At 39.9% G+C, this 20766-nt stretch overlaps 2 protein-coding genes across 2 annotated transcripts; one reads left to right on the forward strand and one right to left on the reverse strand.

Moving 5' to 3' along the window:
* The first annotated feature begins 832 nt into the window (after positions 1 to 832).
* Positions 833 to 9512, forward strand: LOC140943753 (transforming growth factor-beta-induced protein ig-h3-like). The gene is made up of 8 exons (XM_073392863.1): positions 833 to 1075; positions 2565 to 2648; positions 3174 to 3253; positions 4647 to 4975; positions 5596 to 5868; positions 6412 to 6622; positions 7461 to 7777; positions 8679 to 9512. The coding sequence occupies exons 1-8, from the start codon at positions 897 to 899 to the stop codon at positions 9294 to 9296; spliced, it is 2091 nt and encodes a 696-aa protein (XP_073248964.1). The 5' UTR covers positions 833 to 896; the 3' UTR covers positions 9297 to 9512.
* Positions 9513 to 10538: 1026 nt separating this feature from the next.
* Positions 10539 to 20738, reverse strand: LOC140942885 (uncharacterized). The gene is made up of 11 exons (XM_073391901.1): positions 20456 to 20738; positions 17286 to 17423; positions 16880 to 16902; positions 16115 to 16146; positions 15945 to 16002; positions 15483 to 15582; positions 14848 to 14959; positions 14040 to 14082; positions 13342 to 13412; positions 12659 to 12767; positions 10539 to 12047 (listed from the first exon to the last, which is right to left on the reverse strand). Exons 1-11 carry the CDS (start codon positions 20688 to 20690, stop codon positions 11817 to 11819), a joined length of 1152 nt encoding a protein of 383 aa, XP_073248002.1. The 5' UTR covers positions 20691 to 20738; the 3' UTR covers positions 10539 to 11816.
* Positions 20739 to 20766: the final 28 nt, after the last annotated feature.

Here is a 20766-nt window from a genome sequence, read left to right on the forward strand (position 1 = left end):
ACATTCCTCGAACATAACGAATAAACAATCTTTCATTCCAAGATATTTCACCGATGTATCTAAAAGAACTGCAAAAGCTGTCGAGTTGCATAATTTCTACAAGAGGAACAGTGGAAAAATATAAAATAAAACAAACGCATCTGGCTCACGTTCCAGATATTTTATAGCGTCTACACTTATCTGTTTACACAGATTTTCTTTCATTTCAGCCCCTTGTTTATTCAGAGGAAGTTGATTAACGTGACGTAGAGATCGGAGCAGCGAGTGGCTGTTGTCGTTCTTGGGGCGTAGGGGGGTGCTGCCATATATGGGCTATATGGGTATGGGCTGTGAAGGGTTTTCAAGTAGTTTACTTCGGGATAGGGTATATAAATTATCAAAGAGTTTGGGTCTAGAATAGGTTATCATTTTCCAAGAAACTGATCAATTGGTTGAAGATTTTAGCCAGACTAGGGAAACCGGGAATTACCTCCGTTGTCGCTCTCCGCACTCGCTTTCACGCGTGAGAGTTTGGTCGTCGATTTTCGAAAAGAAAAAGAAAATAACTTCTGTGAAGAGGCTAATATTTTCTGATATGCATACTGATGCATTAGTGTATGAAATCGAACGGAAGACATTTTATTCGAGGGAATACGGTAGCTATGAATCGCAATTTATTTATTATTTATGTGATTAATACTGCCGTTTCAGTTTTTACAAGCCACATTAAATTCGAAAAACACCACTGAAAACTACAGAACATCTCTCACAGAAAACTAGAAATGGCACATTGTTGCAATTTTTGATTGACACTTCTGATGGACAAATTTGTCAGATACTCGATACCTCCGTTTCAGACAGCGAGTGTCACGCACTTTAGTCCCACAAGTCTCTCATAGTGCGTATTCTATACTGAAATGTCGAAGTATCTATGGTTTAGTTTGGTAATCTTCGCTTGTTCCTTGGGACAAAGCTCATCAACCTGGTGGAGTCCTTTTCAGTGGCGAGAGTATTGGCAAGACTGGTTCAGTGAACCAGAGAAAGGACAAACACAGCCTCAAAATGGTAAACCAGAAATTTTGCCCAATGGCCAAGGGTAAGTTAACAATAGCAATCGCATGCCTTTTTATCTCTGCTTGGTTATGACCAAGTTAGAGACTACATCTCCAGGGAACGAATTTAATCATTATAAAAGTGAATACTTTATTTATTTACTTGTAATAGTAAAAGAACTAAGACAACTGTCTGTTAGAGTACGATGTATCTGAATTACATATCAAAGAAGGAACCGAGACTCGCATATTTTCTCTTGATTATACAACGAATATTAACCCAAAATAGGGCAGACAATTGCTACAGGAAGAAAGTAAGGTCTTTTCTATGGACCAATATAGAATTCGTAAGGTAAATGCCTCCCCTATTATGCAAAATAACATGGTTAAAAACGTTGGCTGGTCAGCTGCGGTTTTGTGGCCATAAAATTATCATTGCCTGCTGGATTTCTACATTTAGTTCTTCAACCCCCCTACCCCTACCCCTTTCGGATGTCTTGCCTTCTTTCATGCATAAGTTCTTTTTCTCTTTCTTTTCTTTTATGCAAGATAACTTTTTTGTCCTTTTTTTCCAAACTGACGACATTTCGATTATTTATGGCATTTGAGACAAGCAAACTTCCGGAAGTTGGTTTAACCTTTACTACGCCCTTTTTATAGCTTTATACATCCGGTGTTTGGTAACGACATGAATCGACATACCAACTTGTCTCTGTGGAAAGGTAGAGGGGGTGGGGGATGCTTTTAAAAATATGAACGCAGAGCTTTGATTTTATAAATTTGTTCCGCAAGCCAGGGGTCAGTGACAAAACTTAACCGTTAACGTCCAGGCCTGCTGTAAAGGTGGATCGGACAGGACTGGACAGAACTGGACTGTGTAAACATGGACTGGACTGGATTTGTAACACATGAGTAGAGAGATTGACTGGGATGAACGTCAAACGTACGACGTTACCATTTTTGCAGCTGGTCCCAGAGAAAGCGCAACACGAATCATAACGTAGAGTAGGCTTTCGATTGGCGTGTGGAGGAAGGAGAAAGCAAGAGTTCTTGCCCGGTTCTAATTCCCCTCTCGCCCCTGCCCCTGAAATAAGGTGGGAACGAGAGGGGCCCATACCTGGATAAAATCCTTGAGAATGAACTTGAAATCAAGTTTCCAAAATGCTACATGTAAGGCGTGCCGTGCATGTACCTATTTGCATGTAAACTGTAAATCAGTCTACGCGCGCTTGTTAATCTGCCCACAGTTGTTCAAGGCTTGGACGCTGAGAGCGGTGTGTCGCTCATTCGAGTGCGGTGCCTATTAACAATAAAAAAAATTAAGTGCGCTTATTGAAGGTAATGAAAGGATAAAGAATATTTTTATTTTATTAGCGATTCGTAGATACGCCAACTGCAAGTTTGCACGCTCGTAACAGCGCGCACACTCAGTCGTGTCCAGTTTCTTCTAGTGTCCGACGACCTATCAATGTACAATATTAATGCTTTGCAGCCAGAGATAGACAAAACTACCTCTTCTTTTTCTCCTTGTAGCCCGAACGTGTGCGAGCATCACATTCTTAAAGGAGTTTTTCGAAAATGTCAGAAAGTGCCTGGGAAACGTCGACTGCAATGCAGGTCAGTGACGTCAACTCGCAGATATAAAGTTGTGTTTATGAAATGCACAGCATTTTTCATTAAAAAATAAATAAATAAATAAAACTATTAATAACCAAAGGTTACGGAGTGGGGGCGACAACCATCGAACTTCAAAACGCTTTTGCTTCAGCGACCAGCGCTGTGCTTTGCGTAAGTTTCACGTGACAGATGGTCAAAACAGGCGTGATCAAATTACGAGTGATAGAAGGTCCAAACGCACGTGATCAAATTGCGTTCTGTGCATTCCATTCATTCTTAGTTGAAGTCCAAACAAATGCTGGTTACATACATACGACGCATGCGTAGTAACAACCTGGAGATTATGATTGCGGGCTCCTATTGTCGCCCGCAATTACAACAAATTTGCTAAAGAATTTACAATTAATACATTTTTTACCCATCAATTTATGTGTTTTAAGCCATAATCATTTTCTACCGACCGAATACATGTTCACCAGTTGAAAATGTAATAAACAATTTAAATATTCTCTCATGATCGCATAGGACAGAGCGGCGCTATTTAACAGAGTATCGGTGCTGTCCCGGATACGCTCAAGAAAACGGAAGTCCCGGATGTCCGAAAGGTATGCTTAACTGATATGGCACCGAAGAATTGAAAGTAGTGTACCTTTCTTGTTTGACTAAACTTTTGCTGTATGGTTTTTATTCTGGCTTTTTCCGGCTTTTTAATCTCATTGAGAAGAATGGAAACTTCGTATTTGACTTATATTTTTGCCATAAATATCAGTTTATATTACAGGAAACTTGCTCACATTTGTCGTATAAAGAGTAATAAAATTTGCTCGGAACAAATATGGTTCATAAGTGCAAGCCATGAGCGAAGGGGGTAAATTATAGAGGGACCTTCACACAACGAATATTTTTATAACGAAGTCCTCGGTATAACGAACGATATTCTTCTTCGTATAAATAGCACATTATTCTTGAAAACTAAGAACCCCGATATAACGAAACCCTTTTTAGCACCAGTCCCTTGGGCCTTCGTTATATCGAGGTTCCACTTTTGTTCGCCTTTTTTGCACCATATTGGTTCTGAGCAAATTTGATGGATGAAATCCTATTTTTGGTACTGTGACAGGTGAACTGACTGTAGTTTGTCAGTTTTGTGCTCAGGCAGTCGTTCTAGAGCTAAATTTGGTCCTTGGTAGAATAAAGTTCAGAAATAACTCACACTCTCATTGATTTAAAAAGCGTGCTTAGTGAGGCTATATAACACGAAGCTAAAATTTTGGTTTGAAAATTAGAAAATAATTCGCTCGTGGGGAATTTAATGGATTCATACAACAAACAAAGAAGCCTTAACTGTGCTTTGCGGTTTTGTTACAAAGTTCTTAGGAAGCGGCTAGAGCGCTCAAGAAGTAGAGAGAAACAATTGACTACGTCTTGCGTTTTTCATTACACTTCTTTCGTGCTCTAGTCGCTTCCTGTATGCTTTACAACAAAACAGAGCACAGTCAAGGCTTTATTAAATCCCTAAATCCCCTTATCACCGTGCGACACAGCTTTATTTCCCTCAGCCTGATCCCTTTCCTTACTTAGTTCTTCTGATCATCTCTTTTCCTATTTTATCGTTAATACTAGTGTTTGTAAAATCGATCGTTTTTTGGAATAAGAATACGCAATTATAGTTTTGTTACAAATCTCTTGTGCCCTAATTTTTTGTGCTACTTAAACGTTACATACAGCGGAATATTTTATTTCAAGCAGATTTCTAGAAATGAACGCCAAAATAATTGATTTCTAGAGTTTATTCCGGCCGACGGGGGTCAATCGAACATGCCTTTAATCATGGGAAATAAGGAATTGATCAACCATGATGATGCCAGCTTCTTCCTCTATATGTTGAAATGTTTGAAACTACTTACTATCACAAAATTTACTTAATTCCTATCACAGACGAATAATGTGAGTGAGACATGTTTGTTGTATTCTAATCACGTCCTGTGTTTGTTTTAGAGCTTCATACGTCAAATAAGAGCTTAATCGAAGTCGCCGAGTCTCTTAGTTTGCGACAGTTTGTTCGACTGATGAACTCGTCTGGCTTCTCTTCGAAACTGGAGTCAGTGACGCGTTGCACCTTCTTTGTTCCTTCGGATCAAGCTTTCGCCGCTCTGCCACCGGAGAAGTTAACAGAACTGGAGAGTGATTTGGAACTTCTTCGTTCCACGCTAATGCTGCATGTAGCGCACGGAAAGATTGTAACTGAAGCAATGAAAGACAACAGTAAAATAACTACACTTGACGAGGCTGAGCAACTGCGTATCAATGTAGTAGATGATGGCGAGGTATGAGATCTGTGTTGATTTTGTTCCTTAAAAAAAGTGAGATGAAAACCTTGATCTTGGTAAAGGTAAACACGCAAGGGGAACACGCAATAGCGATACTCGCGCTGACGTCACCTATTGGTATTTATGTGCCAATCAGATGCCCATTGGCTCTTGAAACAAAAAATGCTTTCGTTTCACTCGTTACAAATTTGAATATGATTAAGCTTATCAGTGAATCTAATTGTCTGTTGCAACAACAACAACAGCAATGTAAACTTTCAATCGTACAAAACAGAAAGCATGCTTTTTTCCTCCTTCCTTTGTTCAGCTCCCTTGTCAGCTAGTTGGCTCTGTCGCGTCTTACCACCGAGCCTAGCCCGTGTCAGGCTCTCAGATGGTAGCTAGGGACGTTGCGAAAGCAAGGTCAAGCGAACCCTCTCCACTGAGCCCCGCGCATTTATTGCGTCAGTTTTCCACGATCTCTGCTCTACTATCTTGGAGCCTGGAACAGGCTATTCGACAGACTGAATAGGGACTGCTTGCAGTCTACGGAACCCCCAGCTCTGAAGGCAAGCGCTATACCAACCTATCACCCTGCCGCAGTTATTGATTTTTGGCTATTTATGTTTCATTGGCAGACAGTTGTTGTCCAAGGGGGACAAATCCTTCTACCGAATCAGGGAGCAGCCAATGGCATTATCCACGTCATTGACAGAGTCCTAGAGCCAACCGCTGGTGATGTTCAAACCCTTTTGAAAAACGACCCAAATTACAGCATTTTCTCGCAGATGATAGAGAACACTGCCATGAACTTTACTAACATCACATTGTTTGTACCGAGTGATGAGGCTTTTGAAGTGATGGACCGCGAGAGACTAGAAAGGCTTATTTCCAACGAAGACTGCGTTGAAGTAAGTCTTTTAATGATGATCGATAAACCTATCGGTCATCTACCTTTTATTCCATGACGTTACTGAAAGTCCTGACATTGACTCTTGTTTTACCCACGCTAGCTAGATCTGCCGACAATAGCGACTGGACATACACTAAATAATGATAAAATAATAATAATAATAATAATAATAATAATAATAATAATAATAATAATAATAGTAATAATAATAAAGATTATACATATTGATGATAAATAATTATGATCGTCTCCTGTGATGGTGATGATGATGATGATGATGATGATGATGATGATGATGATGATGATGATGAAGAAGACGAAGAAGAAAAGAAGACAACAAGAAAAAAAGGGGGGGGGGGTATCGCTGCACTTTGCCACAGGTTGGCAAATAAGGTCTACAAATTTGATTTTGAAATAGAACTGAAAACAATTATCCTTTCTACGGAGACGTGGGAGACCATAATACAGCTAGAGCAAAGAGTCAGTCTCTTTTGTAGAGTTATTGTACCAAGAGAACATTTTCTTGATTGTATTTATACAGAGATTCGTCAAGTACCACATGCTGCCGAAACCACTCTACACATCTGCAATGGACAATCGCCGTTTCGTAACAGTTGAGGGACATTTTGTTGATATTAAAACAGGTGGGGAAGAAGAGGTCACGGTAAATGACGCCACCGTGACAGACGCTGACATAAGTGGAACTAATGGTGTACTTCATGTCATCGACAAAGTTCTGATGCCCGTTTCAGGTACCTTGGCGACACAAAATATATAGAGCTATTTCGAGAAAGTAGTCGGAGAAAGTGCACGCGACAATCCCGAAAGGTATTTTGGGTGGTTTTGAGTTCACTGTTCTTCAAAGAAATTTGAAAGAATGACGTAAGAGGCCATGGACGTATATTTGCGAATGCTAAATGAAAGTAACAATCAAGAGTAGGTTCGACAGGTACAGTGTCAAGAACAGTGTGTTGATCATATCCCATATTACCTTTCAAGATTGTCGCGTGTACATTTGTTCCGACAACCTTTCTCGAAATAGCTGTATGCGTGGGATTGGAGGGAAATCTGGGCCTAGTTGCTCGAAGATGGCAATACAGATTGGTTACCCCGAAAAAAAGTTATATGTGGTTTTTGTAGTTGGCCCAGGGTTAGACTCAATCACCTTGGACGTCGACTCATAATTTTGACTTAAATAACAATTTCTACATGAAATGTATGATGACGACGTCTTTGTTCTTGGGAACAAACTCATCCATGAATGATGAATTGACATTTTCGTTGTCTTGTTGTCTTTTGTTTCGGAGATTGTTCGTATCACGTTGCCTTTTTGCTATAGCCGTAGATGAGAGTTGTGCAAAATATATTTTTTATTTAAAAACATAGAAACAATAGAAACCAGTGAAGATGGTTTTATTCTTGGGGTTTTATATCTTCAGCGGTAGTGAAGGCAGTGTGGCCGAGTGGTTAGAGCGCTGGAGCGCTCTTAACCCCGTTATGTTTGTTTCACGCATCTGCTTGGCCCCACTACCATTAGTGCTATAATAACTGTAGAGAATAAATAACGGAAATTTATTTATTCATTTTTAGCAATGAACTTGTTAGAAGTGGCTAAAGTTTTAAAGCTGACCACACTGGTGCAAAACCTCAACCAAAGCGGTCTCGCAACCACACTGAGAGACAAACGAGGTCCTTTCACGCTGTTTGCTCCATCAAACAAAGCGTTCGAGAATTTACCCGAATCAACCAAAAAACTGTTACGGAACGATCCTGACAAACTAAAGGAAATTCTCAGTTACCACATCATACCTGAACAGAAATTGACTTATGAATTTGGCAAGGACTTGTTGGTAAATTCATCAAGCGCGCCCCACAAGTTACGGCTGAATTCATTCAGATATGGAAAGGTGAGAAATGCCTAGTAAAAATTATGTTCTGGAATTTTTGTTCAATCTGTTAGCTTTAATTTCTTAGGCTACAATTGGTTTGGATAGTTGGGATAATGTGCTAGACATATACCAACCCCTCCCCCCTCCTTCCCCACCCATTTCGGTCCAACCAACAGAATCAAGGATATGTGAGGGTGGGGACAAAATGAGAACGGACAAATTCACTACCTCGCCATTATTTTTAAGAAAGCGCGCTAACGATCGTGAGGCGTTTTGCCTTCAAGTCTCTTATGAACAGAAGCCGGTAACTTTACTTGAACACCCTCCTTTCGCCTCCTCTTAGCTCCCTCTTACTTATTGTGCCTTTGTTTTGAAAAAAGTATACAATTCTATACGTTGCAACTGGTATTTACCCAGCCGCATGAAAACGCTAACGCCATGCAATTACGATAGGGTCCCTTTAAAACATCGTATATTTGAAAACATAACATCCGTTTTCGTCCGTCCACACGAAGATCTCCACTCTGGGGGCCGTTTTCAAAAACCCGCGAGTGGACGAAAAGCTAGAACGAAGAAAAAATATTCCGGGTACGTGTGAACGGGACTAGTACAAATCAATTACAAAATAAAAGATATAGATTAGACCGGTTTAGCACCGACTGCAGGGCCCCAGTGGTCTGGGGTGGAGTCAAATTTTTTGAACGCTTTTACGTCAAGATAGATCTCAAGCACTGTTTTTCAACAAGAATTCCTTATTACTCCGACCAATATGAGGAAAAATCATCTTGGATTACTTTTCGTCAATTGTACCCAGCAAACGTACCCGCTTTCTGGCCAGCCAGGTAATATCATTTTTGCGAATACAAGGATCTAGTAAAGTGAAGAGACGGTCGAATTCATGCTTTTGTTACTATTTCAGGTACATGCTGTGAATGGCGCGTGTATAACTAAAGCCAACGTTCAAGGCTGCAACGGGATCATTCATGTCATTCAGAAAGTCCTACTGCCGCCGACGAAAACAATTTATGACCTTATCAACTCGGATTCTCGCTTTGTCACCTTAGCGGAGGCCATCAACATGACCTCGCTGAGGACAACCCTTCAGAATCCTTCGGCCTCCTTTACTCTGTTTGCCCCAACAGACTGGGCCTTTGCTAAGTTGGAGCTCCGCTCCCCTGGGACAATGGAGACACTCCTGGCCAATCCAGAGGAGTTGACCGAAGTTATGGAACATCACGTGGTGAGGGGAACATTTTACACGTGCGGTATCCACTGCATGTACAGCTACTGGTCGATTTTCAGTAATCATTTTGCTATGTATTCTATGGGCCGCGGGGTCATCAGATTGAGGCACGCCGGGGGCAGTCGCGTTTATGTTAATGGTATGCGCATTAGTGACCTCGATCTGCCGGCTACTAATGGAGTTATTCATGTGATTGACGACGTGTTGGAGCTCTATCCCCAGGGACGCCGCAAGCATCGACAACTGGCGCACAGCCGGGTAGCAAGTCACGGAAAAAAGAGACGCTTGCATTGATAGAAAGACAGAAGAAAGACATGCTTTCGCTTTGCGCACCTGGCCAATAGTTATACAATGTTTGATTTTTTAATTGGCTTTCAACTTGATGATCTAAAAAAGAAAAAATAATAGAAAAGCTGTGAAGAAAACTCGTGTTATTTTTCTGCTGTTAAGCAATAGTAATGTACTGAAGCTATAAAAATTACATTAAATGTACAATCATTCAGCTCCCTATGACATATTTTCAATTTCTCACTTACGGCTGGAAACGGGATAAAATGTTGTCTAAGACCAGACTGTACCATCGCACTGTTTCAGGCAATACGAACAAAGTTGCCTCTACTTTCAAGTGTGTAAATGGGTACTGGTGATGTAACGCTTGGGGTGCTTTGGACCAGGGGCCTGTGTCTCGAAAGTCCTGGTAGTTTTTCGGGCCAAAAATCAGACATTCCGATCAAAATCTAACGAATAAAAGCCGTGTTCTGGCTAACAAACCAGTCAATTTTCCTTAATTGAAATTAGTTGAAAAATCGTGAAACGTCGACTTAAATATAAACAACAACAGATTTCCGGGCGCGTTAATTATCTGTAATAGAGAGTTTGAGCAGCGGCGTTTTTGAGCGACGCACGCCAACCGGAAGTAGACTTTCTGCACTCTTGAGCCGTGATTTTGAACAGATTTTTTGGCACATCGTCTCTGTAAGAGTAAAGACACCTATCAATACAAATTTAGTATCGTCAAGGCGTACAGAAAAAAGCTCACTTCCGGTTGACATGCGTCGCTCAAAAACGTCACTGCTTAATCTCACTATTTACGAGAAATGGGCACCTGAACCCCACAAAGGGCGAAAACGCACTATCTAAGGTGCATTAAGTTACAGAAAACTGGCCAAAATCTCGTCGCCAGACAAGGCAGTGTCCAGTCATATCCTAAGAACTTGTTTCATGTCGTTTTTCATTGTTGACGAATTCTTAGTTAGTTACTTAGCATTTTGGGAGTTAGTGCATTTTGTTAAATGGAGCGTTTTTAAAATGCGTTGCCACGGCGTGTAGCGTATCATGCAGGGGCCTCAAGTGAGCACACTGCCAATTCTATACTCTGTACTCTATGGCAGACGCCCGGCCCGCGTTCCTCGCATTCCTCAGGCAACGGAGCTAAGTGAGATAAAATTGCAGAAGCAAGCTAGTTGACAAAATAACGCAAAGAAAAAGGTAACAAACACAAACAGGTCCACTCAAATAGTTTATTTCGAACAGAATGTTCAGTAACCTAACCGGCCGCCAATGCTTTTGTTCCATATATAAACCTAACTTCATGATCATATACAAATACTTTACAGTAGCAGAATACAGTACCAATATGTTATTAGAGGCCTTTAGAAGGAGAACGACTAAGAGGACGAGATTAGGGAGTTTAAGATATCACGACAGCCACGGCGGCAAAAACGTCGCTTAAAAAGTGACTTTGCGTTCTTTGAAACGTCAGTGCGATTACCCCAACTCGCTCACTTTGTTCAATGTAGGCAAACTTTCTTGGAGTTGAATTCTTAAGAAAGAATCCCAAGTTTGGGGAGAGAAAGAGAAATTTGTCGTCGTATGTTCACGATGTCGATGAAACGTAAAAATTTGGCAATTCACCTCGTAGTCGTGCACTGGCGGCAAAGAAATGTACAAAAAAGCCTGGTGCACGTGCAGTGCTGAGTTGTTGATTTGCCAATCTAAACCTATTGCTTGTTTGTGACGTTTTCGTTGCTGTCGCCGTCGTGACGTCTTAACCTCCCTATAATCTCAATTCTGAGTAGTGCTCGCGCGTAAACCAGCGTCATTTTGGCGGGAAAAGTGGAAGGCGTCTTTCTTTAAACGAGTTTTAGCGAGAATATCGCAGTGGCGGAAATAAGTTATCAAATGTTAGAGGTTTCATCATTTTGCGATCGGGAGAGGGCTTAACCTCCTTCAATAAAAATACCCGTGCTAACTTTTTCAGTGGAAAAAAAGTACAATGACGCTTTCCGGGGTTTATATTATATGAGAATACGTTAAAAAAATTAAAGATATATTTCGTTCTCGTCCTCGAATCTAATGGTCTTTATTATGTCTTCCAACGAAAACGTTTCTGGAATTGCGCCGTTTGTTAAAAGCACTATCTTTGCACGTCATATCATCATCCATTGTTGAACATCTTAAATTAACCTGTCTTAATGAAATGTATAAAACTTTTAATTTTTTCCTAAATTGTAATTAATTAATAATTAGCATTAGAAGAACATGATTTTCATAAAAACGCTGGAAGAGTTGTGTCAAAACAAGGTCATCTCCAGGTAGTTTCTACCTGTAACTGTAAAATGGGTCATTATAGTTTACAATGTTTCCCGGGGAAAAAATACAAATAGACTGAAATGTAAGACGTATAAATTCCGCAAAAAAGCGCTACAGACTGTACCTATTCGTTTCCTAGCATAGCTGTTTTTAGAAAAAATGTTTCACGTATAATTTAGAGTATAAAATCTACAATAGCTTCAATTACCATGGTTAAAGTTTTTAAACTTGTAATTTACGATTGCTACTGCTATCAGTGAACCAGATAAGGCGATCATCTCTTATGTGTCCCACTGGAAGCCGCTGATCCACTGGACTAACTGTTGACTCGAAGCTGTACGTCTTAATTACTTGAACCGCAGGCTCATATTGACACTGACCAGTTCGTACAGCAACAGGAATTTCAAGTTGATTAAGGTCAGCGGTGTAATAACCATTCACAGCAATGAATTTCTACACGTTATAAACAACGACAAAAAAAACAATGACCAAAAATACAGATGTATAAAGCACTTTGTACATGTATCAATCGACAAACGATACTACGGTGGCCCAGAAGGGTCACACATGCAGATTAAAAAGTTGCTGCAAATTAAAAATAGTACATGCAAATTAAAAATTGTACATGCAAACTAAAAATATTACCTGCAAATTAAACATAGTACGTGCAAACTAAAAACTGTGCTGCAAATTGAAAATAGAAAACATATCGATGCAAATTAAAAACGAAAAGTCCTGCGCGCGCAGTATGAGTGATGAGGACCTGGTCCGAGCCGTGCGACCTGGCCTTACAGCCGTCGGCCCATTCATGTTTCATGTTTGTAATATTTTTAGTTTGCATGTACAATTTTTAATTTGCATGTCCTATTTTTAATTTGCAGCAACATTTTTAGTTTGCAGGTAAAATTTTTAGTTTGCAGCAACATTTTTAATTTGCATGTGTGACCCTTCTGGGCCACCGTACGATACTCAGGATATCTTTATACTTGCTGCCCTAGTACTGAACCTATTGCGCTAACGAGCACAGATGAGAGCATGTCTGACAAAGAGATAAAATATAGTACCTTTTGGGCGTCATAAATCATCACAAGGGCGGAGTAGACAGGCCAATTAGGTGTGCGAACAAACTCTGTTGTGTTCACAGCGTCTGTGCTGAACTGAATGAAACCCCACCTACGGAAATTGGTAAACAGAGTCATAAGCAGAAGTATTTCAAGAATGTACATAGCTATAGTTCAAAGTTCTTTGCTGGTGATCGTTAGCGAGGAAGTTGTCCGATGCTTTTAATGGCTTGAAACTTGATTACGATTGTGTGGAAGACATGACACTGCACATAGCTGAACGAGGCTCAACGACGAAGCACTTTTGTCTGGATCAGAACTTTTGGTCCAGTATGTATGCTGGTCCAGTATGTATGCTGTTTCTGTGCAAGTCTGAGCTCACTGTTGCCACGCTAATGCATAACGCAAAATGGACCCGCCTGCTGTCCTCTCATCCGCCACATTTCATTTTGTGAATACCTCTAAAAAAAACACTTGATACTCCTTTGCCTCAATACAGCGGTAAAAAAATATTTCACTAGAAGTCCATCTTTCTCATTCTTCTCACAGCTCCACCACCAAAACCAAAAGCACGAGTACAACAAAGCATTCTTGTGCTTCATAGTCATGGTTGTGTCTATGCTTAATAATATTTCGAGGTCGCACGTAACCGCTCCAAGAAAAGACGGCGTATACCCGGTACATACCTCTCAGGTAAGTGCATATTAATAGCACTTTGTGATGACCACACCCAGTTATCTTCTGGAACATTAGGAACCTGTCAGACAGAAAGAATAAGAAGTAAAATGGACGCAGGTTGAAATAAGGACTTCACACAAGGACTATTTGCGTGTGTGTAAAGCTGTGCGATCGCTAGGAACACTGAAAAACAGTTCATCGATTGAAGAGATAAAATGGAGACAACCCAGTAAAGGTCACTGCGATCACAGCGTCCTTTCTGACAATGATCCCAAAGATTGAGCATACACTGTATGGAGTTAAGAATGGGACAGTGTTGTGTCGAATTGCATTGTGGGAATGTTTTAGGAAGCTATCACACATCTTTTGGCTGTTATGAAATCGCGCGGAAACTGGGTCATAATTCGTCCCCCAAAACATTCCCACTGCTGTTATTCGACACAACACCGATCCAGTCTCAAGCGCAACCTAAAAATGGACGATACACCAGCTCTATTTTGACGCTTCAAGCCCTAAGAGTGATCAGCATCAATTTTCTCCTCGCAATGTCTGTGCTTTATAAAACAGAGTGGTTAAGAGAATTAAGCAATTGATCACCCAAGATGGATTTAATTGATAGCTTGACAACTTCTCTCCACTACTTCTACAGGTAAGGACAACAAATGGGAATTAATTTTGATAAAAAAAACAAGCTGTGCTTACCAACCTTCTCATAATGCCCATGAACGTTTCTTACATGCCATTCAACCCTACAAACGAAAAAGTGACTGAGAAATTACTCTGAGAAGGTTGTCTGTTTGCTATGTTAAGGAACAGAGCTTTAGAATGGAGCCTTTTAACTGCGGTGACAGGTGAATTGAACTGTCCCTTTTTACCCTGTCAGGGGTAAACAGCTCAGTTGTTGCCTGGCAAGCTCTGAAGAGACCTGCTATGCTGAGCGGGAGGCCATGACTTCAAACCCCGGCCGGAACACTGACTAACGTCTTTAAAAATACCTTGTGAAAACATGCTAGCTGTGATTAAAACTCTTTCCCAGTTCAGATGATGGCGTCATTGGGAAGTGACATTTAAAGCCGTTGTCCTTGTCTCCTTCATCCTCCCAAATAGGTTGAAAGAAGAAAGGACGTAAAAGAACCCGTGACGTTGTATATAAGAGTAGGAGATGTAGTCGTCGTTGGTTGTTGGTCCTTTACATATGGACGTCCTATCTCAACTCTCTGTTTCCTCCGCAATTCAGCCATTGACTGCAGGTTAGAGAAGTGGGTACTCGATTATCTTATTATTATTTCATTATTATTAAAAATTTTTTGCTAAAATGTATTGTATTGAGGTCTAGGCAGAGAAGTACTGAGCGCCTTTCTGGGGTTTAGCAAAATTACGCCTCAGGGATCAACCTACCAGGGATCAGGTATAATTATATAACCAGGGATCATCCCCAACAAACTCACGTCAAAGTGCTATTAACGGCGTTACGTTTTTCGGCCTTACTTAAGACTGGATATAAAAATTCAAACCTGCTAAAGTTAATCCTCCATTGGTCCTTGTTATTTGGTGGCGCAGATGCCGTGGGACTGTGATCAACAAGATTAGTGAAGGGCAGAGCAAGTTCGACTGTCCAGTACTTGTCTTTCATGTGCAATTCCATAGTTTATCATGATTATTACACATAAACAAATAAAGAACGAACACAACAAGTGTAAGTTTGCATTCTCTTTTATAATCTAGTATAATGGTTAAGTCATTTATTGGTCAATTTGTTGTCCACTTAACCTCCTGTACGGAAGTTTTGCAAAACGGTTTTTCCATTGGCAAACAGACAACAATGTTAAAGTTGTATTGTGGTTGTCATGGCCCATCTTGGAAATCTTTCTCAGTGCCTTTCTGCTGCTGCTTCAGTGAAACGCACAAAGTTTTTGTCATCTGACAATGCCCTTATCAGATGCCTGTTCCTCAGGTTCGGTAGGCCTTATTGGTCTTTTTTTTTTTGTCCACACTACAAACCACAAAGCCACATTACATCCAGCGTTCATCATCAATTTTAAAAGTATAGACCTCAAACTTGGCCAATCGGAAGTGTTACGTAAACGCATGAAAAAGTGTTTCAAGCATCAGTGAAACTGGCATAACAAAAAAAATAATTATACTAAACCTGGAACAGATGCATTATTGATGGGCCCAGCCACAAAAATAGCACTTTTCATGCTTGGCATTTCCCAACTGCTGTTTGGAGTGCCACCATTGAGATATGGCTACAAGGGAAAAGTGTAAAGAATCACTTTACAAAGATAAAATAACACTAGGAAACATACACAACATTCTTTTTTTTTGACAGGTGATTAAACACACAGTTCAAAATCTAGAGGCATGAATTTCACCTGTCTCCTTTAATTGCACATTAGGGAATATGTGACTAGATTTAACAGTTGAAGTTCAAGCTAGTCTTACACTGCTCCTACTTACCTAGTTTCTTTGAAAATCCTTCCAACACAGAAAGCCATGGGTGCAATTGCCAAAATTATAAAACAGACTTGAGGTTTGTGTCTTGCACTGATTTTATGTTTTTTTTTTACGGATTCTTGAAATTTTGTCCTTTGTGGAGACATGAACTCACCTTGTTCAGTTCCAGATCCCAAGTAGTATTGATGGCATTTATCTCAAATTCTTTGTACCTGTGTGAATAAAAGAAATGAAATGGTACTCAGGACCATTAAAAAAGATCCACCTTATATGTTTGATTAAAGAATTTTTTAATATTATTTCCAAGGTATTATTAATTCTTACCAGTGAGTATCTCCATCTGGGTCCATAAACACCTGTAAGGAAATGAGAAGTTGAAAACAAGTTGCTAGTTTTTTTATGTGTTTTTTTTCTTTTTCTTGTAACTAAGTGCTACTAATGTCTGAGGTCCGGCAACAGGCTTGTAGGAGATTCTGGGTACATCAAGTTTCATTGAAGCTTGCCAGGTGAGGTGATTGGGGTGGGGCAGAAAATTTTAATGGAAGGAAAAGGCTGGAATAAGGGATAAAATATGGCAACAGAGGGTAGGAATACGATTGGTTATGAAAGAAAAGATGAGAATGAAAGAAATGGGGTAAAAGCTGACAAGAAAAAAGGGGATAAAAGGAAAAGGGTAGGAACTGGGTGAAAACTAGAAGAGAATGAAAGAAAAGAGGATGGAAGTGAAGATGATAGGCTGTGAGCTGGGAGATGGGGGGGAGGTGAGATGTAGAAGAAAGGAGATGGGAACTGGAAGAAAAGAAAAAGAGACAAGCTGGGGCAATTGAAGATGAAAGCTGAAACAAGGTGAAAGCAACAAGGATAAGAGTAGATAAAAATGAGGATGGAATACTGGATCATGTTTTAATTTGTTTGACTTTCTAATATCAATCACCTAAACAAAAAGATATTTTTTCAGAAGCTAAATTAACACAGAGACTGAGGGTGTAAAATACAGTCAGGAGAACGTGACAAGTTGTCACCAACTGGATGCACTGTTTGTGCAAGTAATCTAAAATAAAGGTTTCTATTTCAGATTTTGTTACTTACCTCAAAGTCATTATCTTGAAACACTAAAGTTTGTAAAACAAAACAAAGGTTTTTGTGAGAAAGTCATTGATTAAATAATAATTCATGAAGAGAAAATGAAGAAAATCATTTTCAGTGCTTCAATCATCTATGACATCCAGAAAACCTAAAGTTAGTCTTAAAACACATGGCTGCACCTTCTTTTTTTACCCCACTTCTTGGTGTTTGGATAGTGGAAAAAAGTGTGTGTTGTGATTGATGTTTTCATCTGTTAATACATGATCAATATAAAGGCATTGGCTAATATATTGCTATTCATATAAAACTTTCCCTTTCCAACAAACATGGTGAGATAAATCAGAACACATGAAACAGAGACACAAAAAATATATTTGACTAGGGAAAATAGCTGCAGGCTAATAGTTACCTACTGAGTCATGGTTTGTCTGATTTGCCCAGACATCAGTCTCCTGAAGATACGCCCCAATGTACAAGAAGTTATCATCCCATCGCATTTTAGCATGTGTTCTGAAACGCGGCTTTATGAAATCTGGTCCCTGAATGTCTACAGTGAGAGGCAAATAACAGATCTTGAAACAACAAAATTATCTCCATGAGCTGAAAAGTATGGTCGTGTTAACAGTGGTAAGAAAGTTAATTCTGTGAAGTGCAGAAATGTAGCAGAAACAAAGTGAGCAAGTGTCTAAGTGAGCAGAAGGGTTACTCTCTCTTGGGGTCTTATGAGAAGTAGTATATTGGAAGACTAACTATCAATCTTTCACATAGCCTCCCCGCAGACGTCCTTTGGGGTTCGTTTGTTATGCATTCATTTCTCCCCCACGGACATCTGCTAAACACAGCCGACATTTACGTTCACCAATCACAGGCCGTTTACCAATTTTTGTAAAACGTAACCCGAGCTGCTTCTTAAGATTCGCACGATCAGTGACGCTTTTGATCGGCGAGTGTGCGAGAAATTTGTAATTAATACAGAGTTAAACAAGTATCAGAGGGAAGCTATCCTTCGAATTTTATAGCGAAGACCGATGAGTTCATAAATTTGCCGACGGGATTTGGCAAATGCCTTATCTATCAAGCTTTGCTGCTTGTTTGCGACACAGTGCGTGGAACTACTGGACATTATTGTTGTTGTTGTTTCTTCCCTGGTAAATCTTGAAAGATCAATCTACAAAGCTGGAAAATATTGGTATTCCTGCTGTAACGCTCAGTGATATTAGCAAAGAGAATATGAGGGTTGTCAAGAGAGGGACTTTCTCTGTTGTTTACAGAAGCCCAGAAGCTTGGTTGAAGATCGATCGGTGGAGGAAATGTTAGCGAGTGACTTGTATGTGGTCCTTGGTCGGCGACTTTCCCGAGCATGATTAAATATTTCGTCGAGAAATAAAATACAATGAACAATAAAAGGGTCAATGATTTATTGATTATAAGCCTTCTTTCTTTCTTTGAAGGAGCGAGATTAAAGTTTGTTGACAGGTAGGTTAATTTGTCGTTCTAGCTTGAAGTTTGGACTTTGGCGGCAGCCGTGGTCATGTTTACTAAGCTTGTGAATAAATAAAACGCAACGGGAGGACGTGCCTTTTTGCAGAACAAGTTTTCACTGATAAACATTTTTCTGCCGTTGGAAGCACATTGCTGTAGACTTCGAATTTTTTGTTTTACCGACTCTTGAAAAAATATAACCAAATTTTGTGTACTGGTCCTTTGGTCCGCGACCCATGACCTTGGTGGAATTACATTTCGCAAAAAAGGAAACGGCCTTTGTTTTCGAAGAATGCTTTGAATATCTTCCGTATACACGTTTACAAGTTCTCTTTTCTTAATACTTCGAATATATACAGAGTTAATAGTAATTATTGTTTTCGACCGCGCTGAAAACCGCTCCGCGCTCGTGTGGGAGACTGTTGTCTGAAGTCTTTCAAAGAAAAGCAGATTATTTAATAGTCACAACTTCCGAAAAAAAATATACAGCTGACTGCAGCTTTATTGCATCGTTTCTGTGATTTTTTCAAAACGTTTGAGTCGTCTCAGGTAGAAGATAGCGGTGCAAATAAATAATTCACTTGAGAATACAAAGACATCACTTATATCACAGCGCGTGATTGGCTGATCGTGACACAATAACTAACCGCTTATTGGCTTATTCAAACAATCCAGAACGTAAAAGTCGGCTGTGTTTAGCAGACGTCCGTGGGGGAGAAATGAATGCGTGACAAACGAACCCCAAAGGACGTCTGCGGGGAGGCTATCTTTCACATTATAAAGAAATTTAATACATAAACGACTCTTATCATTCATTCAAAATATTTCCCCGATTTTAATTGGCTAAAAGCAAACGCATAATTCACCATAACCAGTTAATGATGACCAAATTTGGAAGAATTTTGTGTTTAATGAGGAAATGACGTCAAAACTGCAGTGTTCTTGTGGGTTAATGCACCCTTAACCGAGAAGACCTGGGGACGAGGTTGAGTTGTTTTGGTTGTAAAAACAAAAAATGGTGGAGATTTCACCCTTTTCAATTATAGCTAAAAACATGGCACGAACAGGAAGAACACATCTCGAAGTGCCATTTGGAGAATTTTTGCGCACGGAACTGAACGACCCTGAACGTGCACTATCGAAGGTAAACTTAACGACGATGGAGGTAAGCATGTTTTAGCTTTGTTTTTAAACTAGGAATTATTTTGAATGAATAATAAAACAATTGTTGAATTCGGCTTTTGTATCATATGAAGAATTATGGAGATCTTGGAGGGTGTTATCCAACTTGGCCAACGGCCTTGACGGATAACACCCTCCTCGATCTCCATAATTTTTCATAAGATACTCAGCCTCATTCATCAATTGTTAATTAATTAACAACAAAACGATAACTCATAGTTTTCATAACCCTTAGTCTCCTCCAACACTCATCACTCATCTCTTTAAGCCATTGTAGACCTTTATTATGACATGGTAAATCCCCATCCACCCTTTGTCCCCCACCTCTACCCATCCCCACTTAGGTCACAGTCCCCTTCATACAGTCCATACGATTTACTGAGATCTCATCTCAAGTCAGCTGTCTCTTAAGTTGTATCAGTGAAAATTATTTTGTGTTTGTATGAGAAGTTGGGCCCAACTCTTGTTACTGAGATCACATTTTCTGCAGCCAATATTAATTATTCTCAGTAACTGGGATAGGATTTAACCATATTAACAGTTCATCTTGATCATCGGCATTATTTTTTCAATGCAGATGCAATTCGCTTCTACAAATCATTCAATAAAAAATGTTGAGACCCCATAATACCAGTTTTTTTCTTTCTGATCCAATTTCTCTTGAAATTTTGTAGCAATTACTTTGGCATGACAAAACAATGCATGGCAGTGTTGTAATTTTTTGTCTATATGAAGATTACGAAAAGATAGAATTTTGCGTGATATCTTTGGACCGGATTTGTATCAGACGGGGTCGGGAGGGCGGTGGGGGTCTCTTTCACGTGGTTTGGAGGGGACCTTGGTGAAAAGTTGCCTCACATACCTCTAAACCAACATGCTAGTTCTAAACATTTGTCTAAAAGATCAAGAACTTACCTATGAAGTCCTCCGTCCACGAGACAGAATCCCATGCACTGTCATCTAGTTTTCCATCCACGTCAATAACTTCACGGTCACTCAAATGATACACCACGTAACTTCGAGGAAAAGGAAGAGTGCATTCCGAAGGATAAGAGTCAGTGCGAAGGAAGAACATCAGGAAATAGAAAACGAATACCATACACGTCCAAAAACTTAACTTCCCCGTCATTCTGTCAAAAGATACTTGCATTGAAGAACATCAAACTATCAGAAGATCTATCATCAATTCATCGATCCCATTTGAGATTTTCCAGGATTTTCCAGAA

Source organism: Porites lutea, chromosome 7 (assembly GCF_958299795.1).
Source record: "Porites lutea chromosome 7, jaPorLute2.1, whole genome shotgun sequence".
In the NCBI taxonomy this organism is placed as follows: domain Eukaryota; kingdom Metazoa; phylum Cnidaria; class Anthozoa; order Scleractinia; family Poritidae; genus Porites; species Porites lutea.